Below are 16,712 nucleotides of genomic sequence, written 5' to 3' on the forward strand. Positions count from 1 at the left end.
CTAAATCATGGCCCAAACCACCACATCTATGCATTCTTTGAAACCCTCCAGGGATGAGGACTCCCCTAAAAAGGTTTTTTTTTGATTGCAGAAGTTACAGAAATGCCCAATTCATGCCATTAAGGTTCTTTGCTGGAAGAAAAACTGAAATCTGGAAACATCTCAGCACCTCCTTCTGTTATCCAAATGGTCTGAAAACAGGTTTTCTTACAGCCCTGGTGACTTTTGAGTGTTTATCTGCTTGGTTCTCCACTGCCTTTAAAATATTCACTGCTGTGCTGCATACCATACACCCATCTCAGTGCGCAACTCCTTTCAAATATTCCACAAAATGTTCCAGTCTTCATATGGAGACAGCATTCATCTCTGCCTGAACCTGTGCAAGACACAGAATGTGTGGAGGGCCAAGATTGGGCTGTGCAGCCTCACAGTCACCTGGGATGGAACTCAATTTCGGTGGAGAAGCTACAATAACAAACCCGAAGACTTTGTCATGGAAACAGCAGCTGGGTTCCTGCTCTCCTATCCCAAATCCAGCCCCTCCTTTGCCCTGCAGAACCCTCCAGGCAGGGATGTAGGAGACCCAGGTTGGTTGGAGGATGCCAGGAGATGGCTCTGTCTCTCCATGAATGGTAGGAAGAGCTCAGAGCTACCCTCCAGTGTGGATCCAGATAATAAGATTGTGATAATCCCTATTCAACAGCAGAGCCTGTAAGGATTTATAGTTTTAAAATAATATTTAAATGTATATCAAGCTTTAGCATGATTTTCTTCTATTGGCTTGGCATCATTGGGAGGATTAAAATCCTATTGCTGATACAGTGAAGGGACTAAGCAAGTAAAACCCGCTGAAATGACAAATTTTAAGGAAAATACATCATTTTTTCCTCTCTAAACCAAACAGTAATCCAGAAAAGATTTGTGTTTACAATAACTTTTATGCAAATGGATCCAGTGCTGCCAAACCAGCCAAGTTCAGGGACATCATCCCTCCTGCTCCTGTCCTCCTGATGGGGATGCGATGTCCGAGGTACCGCAGAACACAGCATCCTGGTTAAAATGGGGATTTCTTGAGGGCAATGTAATTACCCCTAGTCCACTAAACCATGTCGTGAAGTGACATGTCCACACGTTCTTTGAACCCTTCCAGGGATGGAGATTCCACCACTGCCCTGGGCAGCCTGGACCTGTGCCTCACCACTCTTTCAGTAAAGAAATTTTCCCTAATACGCAGTCTACAACCTCCCCTGGCACAACTTGAGGTCATTTCCTCCCATCCTATTGCCTGTCACCTGGGAGAAGACCAACACCTACCTCACCACAATCTCCCTTCCGGGAGAATCAGAGAGCGATCAGGTCTCCCTTCAGCCTCCTCTTCTCCAGACTAACCAGCCTCAGGTTCCTCAGCTGCTCCTCATAAGACTTGTTCTCCAGATCCTTGGATACTTTAACACAGCTAATGGTTATTCCTTCTCTTCCAGCACTTAGAAAGTTAAACATATACAAGTATTTGAGCTATGCTCTAATTTCTGTGGTTCCGGTGAAGCATAGAGCCTTCTGCCACTCAGTCCAGAGGAGGTCACGAAGATGATCCGAGTGCTGGAGCACCTCCCATATGGGGACAGGCTGAGACAGTTTGGATTGTTCAGCCTGGAGAAAAGAAGGTTGTGGGTAGACCTTAGAGCAGCTTCCAGTACAGAAAGGGGCTCCAGGAAAGTTGGGGAGGGGCTCTTGATCAGGGCAAGCAGGGAGAGGACAAGGGGAATGGTTTTGAGGTGCAAGAGGGGAGACTGAGATGGCATCTTGTGAAGAAATATTTTGCTGTGAGGGTGAGGAGGCCCTGGCCCAGGCTGCCCAGAGCAGTGGTGGCTGCCCCATCCCTGTAGGTGTCCAAGGCCAGGTTGGATGGGGCTTGGAGCCCCATATCCAGTGGGAGGTGTCCCTGCCCATGGCAGGGAGTGGGATTGGGTGGGCTTTGAGGTTCTTTCCAACCCAACCCATTCCATGATTTCCTTCTCCCATGTAGGTGCCATAGGACTTATTAAGAGGCTCTTCACTGCTCAGCTCCATCCTTTCCAAGCCCCAGCTCTGCTAACTGTCCTGTAGGGACTCCACTTGTTTGCAATCAGTCGCTCAGTTTGGGGTGGAAAGGCTGCATTTTGGGCCCTTGCAGAGCGCTCAAAAGGAGCTCAGCTCCTCCAGTCGCATCTTGCAGGGCAATCAAACATGTGAGTCCTCAATCAGCAGCCCGTGTTCCACAGCCTTCTCTCTGCTCTGAGTTAGGAACCAACTTCCACTCCAGCTCGCCTCTAAATATCCTCATTCACTTAATGAAAACAGAAAAAGCTGTCAGGAATATAGATGCGTTCAATATCTCGGGCACCAAGGGCACCATGTTTTCCAGAAGTAAAGAGACTTCTAACGCCAGCACTGATTTTATTGCACTGCAGGATGAAGGAAGGCGTTATTGCAGAGGAGCGTGTTAGCAAAATGGATCAAGTAGGAGGCTCAAAAAATTAAAAAGCTACTTTTCTGCCAGACTTCCCCTCTCTGTGACAGTAATCACTGCTGAGCGCAGAGGAGCACTGCTTGGGAGTCACTGCTCACGGGTCATTTAGAGTTAGAAAATTGCCTGTTCTTGCTGGCTGGTGTTCAGCAAAGTACACCAAGCACCACTGCCTTGGGAGTCTCCGCTCTGCTGTGGTCTCAGCTTTCATAGCGTCGTGGAATGGCTTGGCTTGGAAAGGACCTTAAAGCACATCCAGATCCAACCCCCTGCCATGGGCAGGGACACCTCCCTCTGGATCAGGGTGCTCCAAGCCCCATCCAACCTGATCTTTTTTGCTGAGGGATTTAAATGCGCAGGGTTTGCATGGTGCAAGATCGAGTGGCTGCTCTTATATTATGCGAGAACAGTTGCATGCATAAAATAAATCCAAAGACCTTTGCATATCAAGGGAAACAGTAAAGCACACAGACCCACTGGGAAGTGATAATATTTCACATATATATATATATATATATACACAATTTTTTAAGTGATTGAGATAGATATCTATATCTATATATAGATATATAAATATATGGATATATAGGCTGGAATTTGTATCTACTCCACTCTTATGAGACCCCTCCTGGAGCCCTGCATCTGGTTCTGGAATCTCCAGCATAAGAAGGAGATGGAACTGTTGGAATGGGTCCAGAGGAAGCCACAAAGATGATCCAAGGGCTGGAGCACCTCTGCTATCAGGACAGGCTGAGAGAGTTGGGGTTGTTCAGCCTGGAGAAGAGAAGGACCTGAGGAGACCTCAGAGCAGCTTCCACTGCTGAAAGGGGCTCCAGGAAAGCTGGGGAGGGACATTTTCCAAGGGTGTGATAGGACAAGGGGAATGTCTTTAAATTGGAAGGGGAAAGATTTAGATTAGACATAAGGAAGAAATTCTTCACAATGAGGGTGGGGAGGCACTGGCCCAGGTTGCCCAAAGCAGTGGTGGCTGCCCCATCCCTGGAGGGGTTCAAGGCCAGGTTGGATGGGGCTTGGAGCCCCTGATCCAGTGGGAGGTGTCCCTGCCCAGGGCAGGGGGTGCAACTGGATGATTTTTGAGGACCCTTCCAACCCAAACCATTCCATGATTCTAAGATTCTATGAGAATGCTGTTCGTCATTTGGTGGTACCCTGTAGGACAAGGTCTGACAGGCAGTGGAAAAACCCAAAGTACAGAACGATTGTTTAAGGAAGATGTGTTGGATAAGCTCAGCCACAGACCCTTGGATAAGCTAAAAACAAGAACTCCCCTCAAGAAAAGAAGAGCAAGGAGTAACAGCTACGTGGGCTAGGTGCAAATGGCATAACAACCATCTAGATAGGAGGAAACCTTGTAACTGTCTAAAGAAGGTAATGACCTGCAAAAAGAGTAGATATCTGTAGCTATGCAGCAATGCCAAATATTAGCTCATACAGCAATGGACTATAACCAATCAGCGTGAAACGCATCGCTTGTAAGTCACTTATAACTCGTATAAATATATGTTAAGAATACAATAAAATCGACATCTTGCTTGCATCAGGCTGTGTCCCATCTCTCAATAGCGGCAAACTGGTGACCTGACAACGTGATTGATACATGATCAATGCCAGGGCCTATGATCCACCTATCTGAGTGCCATGCTGTGAGTCCCACAGAACTTTGAATGAGCTGCTGCAAGGAAGCAGGAATTGACCGGTCTCGCTAATCCCTCCACAGAAGCGAGGTGAGGTGTGGGAAACATGGGAAACCAGGTGTCTTCCCCTGAAAGAGACGGATATGAACTCATGAAAGCCCTTCTTAAGAAACAAGGGAAAAATATTTCTGGGCATGATCTTAAAGTAATACTTAAATGGGTACAGGCAAAAATACTCACTGTAACTGAGTCTACTATTTTTACGCGGGAACTTTGGCATGATGGAGGGGTTAAACTGTGGGATGCAGCAAGCACAGGGAATGCTGAAGCACAGCGTATGCTCCCGTGGTGGAGGAGTGGTTTTGAGACTTTAAAAGTACAAGAAAAGAGCCCCCGAGACAAGGTGAAAGGGGAGGAGGACTCTCCAATTATCCCTCCGCTATCACCAGTAAAGGATGGACCCTCCGCGGTACCAGAACTGTGCACTGTCGGCTATCCTCCTGAGGAGGATCCCTTTGATCCAGGACCGGTGAACCCTGAAAAGGAGCCAGACCTTTATCCACCTGATCCACATGATATATGGGTTAATATAAGGCGCCAAGGCTTACAAGAAGGAGAATTAGAAATCGCGAAAACCATAGTAGCCCCCGTTATTTACCAAGGGCGGGGGGGCTCAGTGGGAGGCTCTTTCTTTTTCGGTAGTTAAGGAGTTGCGCCGTACGGTAAAGGAACATGGTCTCTCTTCGCCGTATTTTACGAGTCTATTGTCCTCTGGTTTTGATACATATGTCATGACCCCCCCATGATTTAAAGTCTCTAGCTCAACTGCTGTTAACGCCCATGCAATATTCCTGGTGGGAGGCTCAGTGGAGAAGGGGGTTACAAACCCTTATTCAGACTTATGCCGGTAACAATAACCCTGACCTAGCTGCACTTACTATTGAACATCTCACTGGTACAGGTCCTCATGCTAATCCTGTAGGTCAGGTTCGCATCCCACGGGAGGCTTTAGAGGCAGTGGGAGGGGAGGCGAAAAAGGCCTTTTTGAAGGTCCCCAATTCCCAGAAACCACAAAAAGCGTTTACTACTATCACCCAGGAACCCCAAGAGGCTTATATGCAATTTATAGATAGATTACAACAGGCTCTTGAACGACAAATAGATAATGCGGAGGCCCAGGAAATTTTATTGCTGAAACTAGCTGTTGAGAACGCTAATGTGGATTGTAAGAAGCTGTTAAAATCTCTCCCGAACCCTACGTTGCTTGAAATGGTGGAAGCTTGTAACAGAATTGGTACTATGGATCATAAATATGAGACTATGGCTGCGGCTTTCGCGGCCATGCGCGGTCCGATGAGTCCAACAGGACCGGGAAATAATTGTTATGGTTGCGGCAAGCCCGGACATCTGAAAAAAAATTGTCTAAGTACTAATGCTGAAACTCAACCCAAAGCACCTGGAATTTGTCCCAGATGCCAAAAAGGGCGCCATTATGCTAATCAATGTCGCTCTAAGTATGATTTTCAGGGACAACCAATACAGGGAAACCGACCATGGAGCGCGGGGCAGCGACGCGCAGACACAAACACCGCAGCCAACCTTCCAAACCCCTCAGAGGCAAACAGCACCACCTCATGTCTTCGCCCAGCAACAGTGGGTAGTGCCGGACTGGACCTGGCAACCTCACGCACAGTAACGTTATTAGATTCTACGGTTCACTTATTATCGACAGATGTCTCGGGACCTTTACCCCCAGGGACTCAAGCATTATTGTTGGGAAGATCATCTACAACCTTAACGGGACTTTCTGTATTACCAGGTGTCATTGACTCTGATAGCGTTGGTGAAATTAAGATCATGGTGTGGACCCCAAACAACAAATAGTGCTTAATGGGATTATTGACACTGGAGCTGATGTTACTGTAGTATCTCAGACCAAATGGCCACCACAATGGCCTTTAGCCAATGTTTCCCAAACATTAGCTGGAATCGGCGGGACTGGTAGCAGTCACCAAAGTCTGGAATTAATCCAAATTCGAGGTCCAGAGGGACACATAGCCTCCATTAAGCCTTTTGTATTGCCCGTTCCGATGATCTCATGCTTTGATATTCCAGTGGGATCCTAGAAAATCAGACCCACTGTTGATCATTGAATGGATCTTTTTGCCGAATCAATCCTCAAAAACTATTTTTACTCAGCACGAAATGTTTGCTTGATTAATCATTAAAGCCAGGCAGGGCTTATTAACATTATCAGGAATGGATTTTACTTGCATCTGTCTGCTCGTGGCAAATCTGTATTTGCAATGGCTTTATCAGCAATCAGATGCCTTTACTATGGCACTTACTGACTATACAGGACAACTCACATCCCATCCGCCTTCGCATAAGTTATTCAATGCTGATTTTCGATTAATGCCTAAACCAAAAAAGAGTGACCAACCATTCATTACAAGCCCTCACTGTATTTACAGATGGGTCCGGGAAAACGCATAAGTCAGTTATCTTATGGTGGGATGACCAACATGAACGATGGAACTCAGACATAGACACCGTTCTTGGATCCCCCCAAATAGTGGAACTGACTGTGGTAGTTCGAGTTTTCTGGAAGTGGACCACACCACTTAATCTTGTTACTGATTCTGCTTATGTTGCAGGGATTGTAGAGAGAGCTGAAGCATCTTTGTGCGCGACTTCTCACATCCTAACTTTTTGCCTTGTTACAGGAGCTCATCTTTCTTTTGGATTCTCGTCCTCACCCCTATTTTATTATGCATATTAGATCACACACTTCTCTACCTGGCTTTATTGCAGAAGGGAATCGATGAGCCGATCTGTTGACATTACCAGTGCAGGTATTGTCTGATCGCATAGCACAAGCTAAACTTAGCCATTCCTTTTTTCACCAGAATGCGGGAGGCCTTAAAAGACAGTTTGGCCTCACCTCTCAGCGAGCATCTAATATCATCACTGTATGCCCGGATTGCCAAAGACATTCTTTCCCGTTGATAGCAGGAGGTGTTAATCCCAGAGGACTGCAAAGTTTACAATTATGGCAAACAGATGTAACTCACTCTTCAGAGTTTGGTAAACTGAAGTATATTCACTCTTCCATAGATACCTTCTCCGCTGCCTTGTTCGCTTCTTGTCACCCAGGAGAAAAGGCACGTGACGTCCGCAAACATTCGAAGCGTGCCTTCGCTACTTTGGGTATAACCTCTCAAATAAAAATAGATAATGGACCTGCGTACATCTCAACCTCAACGAAGGCGTTCTTTGACTCTTGGGGCATAACCCATATTACCGGTATCCCTCATTCCCCCACAGGTCAATCTTTGATTGAGCCCTCTCACCAATCGCTGAAACGCCTGTTGCAACAACAAAAAGGGGGAATAGGAACTGTTACTCCTGAGGAGCGCTTGCAGAAAGCTTTGTGTTTTTAATTTTTTTAATTGTTCTTTGATAGATAGCAACCCTCCAATTGTTTGACATTTTAATACAGCTGTGTCACTTGAGGCACGAGTCAAAGCCCCGGTATTGGTTCATGACCCAGAAACAGGTAAGGTCATGGGACCATATCCTCTTGTTACATGGGGCAGAGGTTATGCTTGTGTCTCCACAGAGAACGGCCCCCGATGGATCCCGGCAAAGAATGTACGACTCTTCCGTGAATCCTTACAACAATCATCTGGTGAAAACCTCAATCATCCTCAGGACCAGTTCCCCGAACAACAATTTGACGAATCCACGGAGGAAGATCGGGATGACAGGGGCTGAACACGGGAAGCTCGAAAAAACTGTATGAACCAGGGCAGAAAAACACACGTTGCTGGAATCCCTTGCGTCAAATGCAAATCTTGTGAACCTTGGGTTTTGTGTATATGTTATACCTCTGAGAAGGAGTGGTGGCGCTGAGCAACTCTCGCAAGGCGATGGTGTGAGGACTGTTTAGAAAAAGAGATTGATGTAGTAAGACTTTTGCTCCCCACAGGACATGAATTATCAGGGAATGATTGATATGTAGGAGAGTCTATAAATTGGGCTAATTTAGTAGAAAAAAGGGCACGAGAGGCTATTATTTGTAATATAGAGTGCAGTAGAATAAATTTAGTACCCACTATATGGGCAGCCCTTAAACAGGACTGGACTCAAACAAAAGAACGATGTAAGAAACAAGTTTGCATGGAAACTCGAAAAGGGATGAAAGGCATTTTTCAATTAGTAATTCTTATTATGATCATGTCAGGAAGCACTTGGAGCTACCCTTTTTTGCCCGCTCTACCTAAAGTTAATATATGGGTGACACTAGCAAATCTCACAGGACAAGACACGTTGTGCCTTGCCACTGCTTCTCCCAGTAATCCATTTTCTACATGTCTGGTGGGATTACCACTGGATAAGTGGCCAACACCTGAGAGTCTCTTGAAAACCCTCTTTCAAAACGTCATATCTAAAAAAGTTGCTGACCTTTGGGATGCATGGACCCCATATCTTCCTCCTGCCGCTCTAGAGCCACAGGAAATTGAACTCCTTGGATCAGTGGAAATGGATTTTTGTGTCAGGTTTAATTATGTGGGAAAAACTCAATCCAAACTATGGGATGTTTCTCCCATTCATCCCGTTTTTAGAAATGCTACTGTTTGGTGTCATTATACAGCGATAAAGTTATCCAAATCTAGTAATGTTCCCCTTTTGTTGCCATCAGGAATATTTTTTATTTGTGAGGATAGAGCTTGACCCATGATCCCTTCTCATATAAAAGGAGGACCGTGTAGCCTTGGACGTCTAACTGTCCTAACCCCCAAAATATCTATGATCTTACAACATCGCCTTTCCCACAGAGTAAGACGAGGAATTCATGCATACACGTCTGAGTGCGATGACAATGAAAAATTTGGTCTTATGGCCAGCGTTTCGCTGCCTCTCTCCTATTACCTGGAGGTGCAGCCGCAAAAGCATTAGCAACTCTGGATAAACTCGGCTGTTGGCTTGCAAAACAAACGAACACTACTAGCAATGCGCTTTCTGGACTTTTATTAGATGTAGACAGTGTGCGACATGCTACCCTTCAAAATAGAGCTGCAATAGGTTTTTTGCTCTTGGCTCAGGGACATGGTTGTGAGGATTTTGAAGGTATGTGTTGTATGAATCTTTCTGATCACTCGGAATCTATTCATGCGCGCATTCAACAGCTCAGCATGGGAGTCTCCAAACTTCAACGAAGTGACAGTTGGGATTGGTTAGACAAACTTTTTGAAGGATGGGGGCTGTCAGGGTGGTTAAGGAGTCTTGTAAAAATGATTGTGTATGCTTTGGCTGTCTTTATTCTTTTATTACTTTTTTACCATGCTTATTGCAATGCCTGCAAGGATTAATGGCACGTTCTTTAAAAAGGATCCTTGTCGTGCAACAGGAAGGGGGAGATGTAGGACAAGGTCTGACAGGCAGTGGAAAAACACTAAGTACAGAACGATTGTTTAAGGGGGATGTGTTGGATAAGCTCAGCCACAGACCCTTGGATAAGCTAAAAACAAGAACTCCCCTCAAGAAAAGAAGAGCAAGGAGTAACAGCTACGTGGGCTACGTGCAAATGGCATAACAACCATCTAGATAGGAGGAAACCTTGTTACTGTCTAAAGAAGGTAATGACCTGCAAAAAGAGTAGATATCTGTAGCTATGCAGCAATGCCAAATATTAGCTCATACAGCAATGGACTATAACCAATCAGCGTGAAACGCATCGCTTGTAAGTCACTTATAACTCGTATAAATATATGTATAAAGTCGACATCTTGCTTGCATCAGGCTGTGTCCCATCTCTCAATCGCGGCAGTACCCAAAGCTGGCGATCCTCTGGAATGACAGCTATGGAAAGAAACACCCCCTAGACAACATGATTTGAGAATCCCTGCCTTGCTTCTCCATCCAGACACCCATCCGGGATGTGCAAAGGCTCACATGGGCATATCCTACCTGCATCCTTCCCTCAACACAGGTTTTCCTCCCTGCTCACCTCTCTCTCCGCTCTGGGGCCATGAGTCAGGAAAAGAAAGTCTTCCAAACCAAAGCATCACCATTAGGAGCGATGATAATCACGAGGACCATGCAGATACATGGGTTATTATATTTTAACCCCCTAAGTACACAATGTTGCAGGAAGGAGATAGCCTATTGCCTTTTTTTTTGGAAGAAAAAGTGAAATATCTGAATGTACAGCAAAGCAGACCAGGGGGCAGATGTCTGCTGCCATTTCCCACCTCTCTGGCTCCTCCCAGTGACCTTGAGCTGATACAAACTGCAATTTTTACTAAGGACAAGCTGCAGCTGAAGACCTTCATCTCCATTTGGCAGCACCTTGGGACGCCCCTGAAAAGCTACAGGTGAAATATACCCCAAACCCATCCAATTTGGGTAAGGAACTTCCAGATCTTCATTTTCAATGAGCCAAAGGGTGAGCAGGGCGCTGCTGTCAGCCAAGGTGATCCATAGATCCTCCCATCTCACCCATCCCAGCTGCATGCAGACATTTATTTTCATCAGAGAGAGAGGAAAAAAAATGTTCCAAATCCAAAGTACAAATGCTCAAGGGTTTTGTCAGACTCCCGGGGGCTGCATGATGCCTAGGAGCCACCTGGGAGGTGGGGGAATAAAATCTATTCACCAGTTGAAGCTTTTTCTGTCCTCCTGTGCTGCTTAATCAACCCCTTCAGTTCTATTTCTGCTGTCCCTGTGGATCCTTGGGAGAGGGAAATTCCTGCCCCAGCAAAACCACGTGGGGGCACGCAGCCAGGCAAGGGCAGCCTGATTGTTTTTCTGTTGTAAGCCCCAATTAAAAATGCTCACTTAATCCCAGAAGGTTCCCGTGGGTGTCCACAAGTCCCTGCTAATGGAAGACCCTTGAGTTTTCTCTATACAAACGAACAAAATCTCAAACAGCAAATTAAAACCTCCTTTATTTTGTTCCTGAACTTGCAATTATCTCTAGCCAGCTCAGAACATTGACACTAATTATGCCTGGGTGCTGTAGGGTGATTAAGCTTATGGGTGTTGCCTTGCCCAGCTGTGCAAGGACCCCATCCTCTGCTTTTCCCAACTTATCGCTCCAGAAATTCAATAATTCTTGCCCCGATATAGCAAACACCTCACTTCATCCACTGCTATTGCCACAAAGCAAGAAGAATCATCTTTGTATGAAATGAGGTATCCAAAAAAGATTGGAAATACATGCGCCAGTAGCTTCAGCCCTTTTTCTCCACTCTTTTTTTTTATGGTGGTAATGAAGCATCCTGGTTCTCCAACTCAGATAAACCTTAATATTGCACTTCTTAGGATCAACACTTCTCTCTCCCTCACAGCCTACAGCCCTCTTTCCCCTTGGAGCTGGCAGCAGCCAACAAAGACATTTTTAAAACAAGACAGCATTGGTCCCAGTCACCAATTTGTTACCACCATCACAGGACAAAACTATATTAATATAGAAGTCTTAGGATGAAAGAATCATTAACGTTGGAAAAGACCTCTAAGCTCATCCAGTCCAACCACCAGCCCAACACAACCATGCTGACGGAACCACGTCCCATACCATCATGTTTGCACATTTTTTGAACATTTCCAAGGAAGGAGACTCCACCTCCACCCTGGGCAGCCTGGTCCAGTGCTTCACCGGGTTGTCAGTAAAGAAATTTCTCTTAATATACAATTTGAACCTCCCCTGGTGCAAGTTGAGGCCATTTCTTCTTGTCCTATCCCCTGTCACTCGGGAGCAGAGCCCAGCGCCCACCTCGCTGCAATCTCCTTTCAGGGAGCTGCAGAGAGCGAAGAGGTCTCCCCTCAGCCTCCTGTTCTCCAGATTAAGCAGCCCCAGGTCCCTTAGCTGTTCCTGATGAGACTTGTCCTACAGACTCTTGGGTACTTTAACACAACTAGTGGTTATTCCTTCTCTTCCAGCACTCAGAGAATTTAAATATATAGGTATATTTGAGGCTACACTCTCATTTCTGTGGTTCTGGTGCAGCGTGGAGCTTTCTGCTAGACATAAGCCATGTATTTCTGTCTCTCACATAGGTGCCATGAAGTTTACTAAGAGGTTCTTTGGTGCTCAGCTCCATCCTTGCCAAGCCTCAGTTTGCTCACTGTCCCACAGTGGCTCCACCTTCATGCGATCAGTGGCTCAGTTTGGGGGGGAAAGGTTGCGGTTTGGGCCCTTGCAGAGCACTCAAGAGGAGCTCAGCTCCTCCAGTCGCATCTTGCTGGGCAATCAAACATGCAAGGCTCGATTTGGCTTTTACTTAACAAGGGTGAAAATCAAGGATGGAAAACAGTAACGAAATGATTCTCAAGAGCCCTCGCAGTGTGACAGAGTGATTAACAATATCCTGCTGCATCATCATCCTGACAAAACGAACTCTGGCCATGGAGAAATGAATCTATCAGCCCAGCAAGGGTCTTCTGCAAGCAAAGCTTTCCGCAAGAAAACTCTTTTCCATGCAAACATCACCGGCTGCTGTGCCAGTGGGTGCCTGGCTCCAGAGGCCCCTGTCCATTTGGGCAGCTATAAAGCTGGTTCATGCTAAACAGAAGAGTTGAATCATTTCAAGCTTTGCCAGAGCTAATCAAGTAAAAGGCAAGCATTTAACTTTTATTGGCTTTTCCTTCCATAAATTGATATTTATAGACCAGCCTCTCCTAGAGGTCTTGGACTGCAGATGGAAAAATCCCTTTTATTCCCTTTCTACTGCATTAAGCACATGTTAGCCGCTTGAGAATCTACTGCCTTCCATGCCCTGGAGCAACCAAGATATTAAAAATAAAACAAAATACAAATTAATCTTGCAAAGAGAACTTTGGCAATATAAAGCCCTCAACATAGGGAAACATTTAACATTACTGTCATCAAGGGATGAAGATGCCAACCTGCAAAATCACAGAATTGTGGAATGGGTTGAGTTGGAAGGAACCATAAGGTCCATCCAGTTCCATGCCCTGCCATGGGCAGGGACACCTCCCCATGGATCCGGTTGTTCCAAGCCCCATCCAACCTGGCCTTGAATACCTCCAGGGATGGGGCAGCCACCACTGCTCTGGGCAACCTGGGTCAGGGCCTCCCCACCTTCAGAATGCCCAATGCAAGACAAATGCTGCATTTTTGAGGACTGAAATAGTTGATCTTCTGGATTCATACTCTTAGGAGGGAGCATCTACCTTTGGAGACTGATGAAACAGCAAAGAAAAATGAAGGAAGCGACAATATACTGCGAGTCAGTTGTGCCACAAAGTTGATAAATATTAACTCTTGGCAGTCAACTTGCAGATATTTCTTTATTTTTTTATTGGATTTGTGCCACCTTCTTCTTCAGGATGGAGAAAAATAGGTTGAAGAGCTTTCTTTTGTGTTTGTTTCTAGCTGATTACAATGGCTGTTTTCACCTTGCTAAGGAGGATGAAATACCACCAGAAGACATCCCCTGAATAGACATAGGAATGGAAAAGTTGGAGATGCTTTTCCTAAGGTGAATATAAGAGCTGCCGAAAGAGCTCCAGGGCATGGAAAAGGGGAAAAAGCAATGCATAAGTTTATTTGGCTTATTTTAACCACAAATGTATTTTATAGCATCATAGAATGGTTTGAGTTGGAAGGGACCTCAAAGCCCATCCAGTTCCAAACCCCTTTCATGGAAGGGACACCTCCCACTGGATCAGGGGCTCAAAGACCCATACAACCTGACCTGGAACCCCTCCAGGGATGGGGCAGCCACCACTGCTCTGGGCAACCTGGGCCAGGGCCTCCCCACCCTCATGGCAACATTCCTTCCTAAAATCTCATCTCAACCTCGCCTCTTTCAGCTGAAAACCATTCCCTCTCGCCCTATCCCTGCCCCTCCTGATCAAGAGCCCCTCCCCAGCTTTCCTGGAGGTCCTGCTGTAAATTCCTTGGATTATCTTTTTGGAGGCAGGGAAAGTAGGGATGCAGCCAGTATGAAATAAATTGATGTGCTTTGCTGCGCTTGCTGAAAGATCTGGCCTTGCTCCATAATTAAACAAAACCAGTACAAGGCCACAACATGAATTTGCCATTCACTGCCAGCAACTAAATTAAAACGTCTTCTTGAGGGCGGTCTGAAACATAGCACAGTTTGGCCTCGGTCTGCACCTTGGCTGAGAAGAAGGGTGAGAATTGTTAACGGAGAGTGAAACACAAAAAGACTTAAAGGTACTCAGTAAAGGCAGAAAAGTAATTAAGTTCCTGCATTTATGCTTCACTCTGAATGAAGGGAGATGAACACAAACACTTCCTCGCTCCTCAAACGGGGTTTTGTTTTCCGATTTCTTGATGGCTTACTTTAAAAAAAGCAGAGACATGAATGATTTAACAGCAATCAGAAAACCACAAACTCCCTCTGCCTTGCGCCGGCCAGGAGAGAGGCTGGATTTTTCCCTGCCTCTTCATCCATTCAATCAGTTCAACACCCAACAGGACTCAGCAGATTGACAGCTTTGCCTGAAGGCGATTAGACAGACGCCCACACACGTGAGAAAGCAGAGCCAAGCTGCCCACCCTCTGACCTTGGACCTCCTGCTCAGATTCTTTGGGAAGAGCAGAGAAAACAATAAATTCAATGACTTCCCACACGATGGAAAGCCAAAACTGGATGGTTTCCCACATTTGAGCAGGCTGATAGAATCTTAGAATGGTTCGGGTTGGAAGAGACTTCAAAGATCAACCAGATCCACCCTGTGCCATGGGCAGGGACATCTCCCACTGGATCAGGGGCTCCAAGCCCCATCCAACCTGGCCTTGAATCTCTCCAGGGATGGGGCAGCCACCACTGCTCTGGGCAACCTGGGCCAGGGCCTCCCCACCCTCACAGCAAAACATTTCTTCCTAAGATCTCATCTCAATCTCCCCCTTGCAGCTCTAAACCGTTCCCCTCATCCTATCCCTGCACCTCCTGAACAAGAGCCCCTCCCCAGCTTTCCTGGAGCCCCTTTCAGTACTGGAAGCTGCTCTAAGGTCTCCCCAGAGCCTTCTCTTCTCCAGGCTGAACAACCCCAACTCTCTCAGCCCGTCCTCGTGCAGGAGGTGTTCCAGCCCTCGGATCATCTTTGTGGCCCACTCTTTACAGGGGTGCCAAAGCTGTTCTTGGGTCCTTCCTCCTACACAAGAAGAGCCAGTTGCTTACCCCAAATACAAACACAAAGCTTGGGCACTCCAATGTCAGACGAGCTCAAACCCCCAACATTTGAGCCCTTGAGCTGCTCATCATCACATACAAGACCGAGGTTTAATCCTAAGGAAAAGCAACACTTTCAAGAAAACTGGGCAAATTCCACAGCTGGACTTGGAATATGGATCATCATCCCAATCCTTTCCCAGCATTCTGCAAGGTGGTTTGCAGCTCTGTAGGGAGGCATATGTCATCTGTGAGACATGACATATACCCAAGGGCTAATATAGGACAGACCAATACGTGCTCAGGTGGCCAAGAAGGCCAACAGTACCTGGTTTGGATCAGCCATGGTGTGGCCAGGAGGAGCAGGGACACAATTGTCCCCCTGGATGTGGCACTGACAAGGCTGCACCTCAAATCTTGTGTTCAGTTTTGGGCCCCTCACTCCAAGAAAGACGTTGAGGGGCTGGAGCGCATCCAGAGGAGGGGACGGAGTTGGGGAAGGGGCTGGAGAACAACTTTTATGAGGAGTAGCTGAGGGAACTAGTTCATTTAGTCTGGAGAGGAAGAGGCTGAGGGGAGACATCGCTTTCTGCAGCTCCCAGAAATTGAGTTGTGGCGAGGTGGGTGCTGGACTCTTCTCCCAAGTAACAAGGGGTGGGATGAGAGGGAATGACCTCAAGTCACACCGAGGTTTAGAGTGGATATTAGAAAAAAATTATCTACTGACAAAGTGATGAAGCCCTGGACCAGGCTGCCGCGGGCAGTGGTGGAGTCTCCACCTCTGGAGGGGTTCAAAATATGTGTGGCCTTGTCATTTTGGGACAGGGTTTAGCAGGCATGGTGGGGCTGTGCTGTCAGTTGGACTGGATGAGGTCTTTTCAAACCTTAATGATTCAATGATTCTATGATTTACTCTTCCCAAAGTTCAAGCCACTGTCACCTCCCCACACCAACAGCACCAGCACCTTCCCTCTTCAATCAGCAATTCAAGGACATTATCCTGTTGGCAGCTGCTGGGGATGAAGCTGCTTCTGGGTTGACAGCTCCTGGCAACACTGATGGCCATTTATAACTTAATTCCCTCCAAAACTTGACAGAATCAAATCTGATTTATATTTAAAACCTGGAAATTTTGAGCAGATGGAAGAACAGCATTTTTAAACTGAAGAGCATTTAATGGCACACCAGAAAAATCACAACGCTTGCTCAAAAGCACTTGATATTCATCAAGGCTCAGCAATCTCCATTGCCATCTCTGGTTTTTCTCCCCATCCTTCCCAGTTAAGAGCATCATGTTGGCAGGTTAATGGGTAACGCAACAGGCTGCTCCTGTAATGGGCTCTTGACATCCTGCAAGGCAGATGGAAACATTCCCCTCTA

General features: G+C 46.3%; 1 protein-coding gene across 7 annotated transcripts in view; it reads right to left on the reverse strand.

Annotated features, from left to right (window-relative positions):
* The window catches only part of LOC104067019 (tetraspanin-15), a 66,283-nt gene that overhangs the window by 3,918 nt on the left and 45,653 nt on the right, over nucleotides 1–16,712 (reverse strand). The window contains exons 8-9 of one of the 7 annotated variants that reach the window (XM_054088831.1): nucleotides 8,052–8,105; nucleotides 7,727–7,958 (exon numbers count right to left, since the gene is read on the reverse strand). The exons of 3 other annotated variants lie outside the window; for them this stretch is intronic. In XM_054088831.1, the coding sequence (XP_053944806.1) occupies nucleotides 7,872–7,958; nucleotides 8,052–8,105 (141 nt within the window). In that variant the 3' untranslated portion in view covers nucleotides 7,727–7,871. Of the gene's footprint in view, nucleotides 1–1,460; nucleotides 1,651–1,985; nucleotides 4,290–7,726; nucleotides 7,959–8,051; nucleotides 8,106–10,037; nucleotides 16,683–16,712 lie in introns of those variants that run through there. 3 more of the 7 variants (XM_054088832.1, XM_054088833.1, XM_054088834.1) reach the window with 3 other exon arrangements.

Source organism: Cuculus canorus, chromosome 26 (assembly GCF_017976375.1).
Source record: "Cuculus canorus isolate bCucCan1 chromosome 26, bCucCan1.pri, whole genome shotgun sequence".
Classification (NCBI taxonomy): domain Eukaryota; kingdom Metazoa; phylum Chordata; class Aves; order Cuculiformes; family Cuculidae; genus Cuculus; species Cuculus canorus.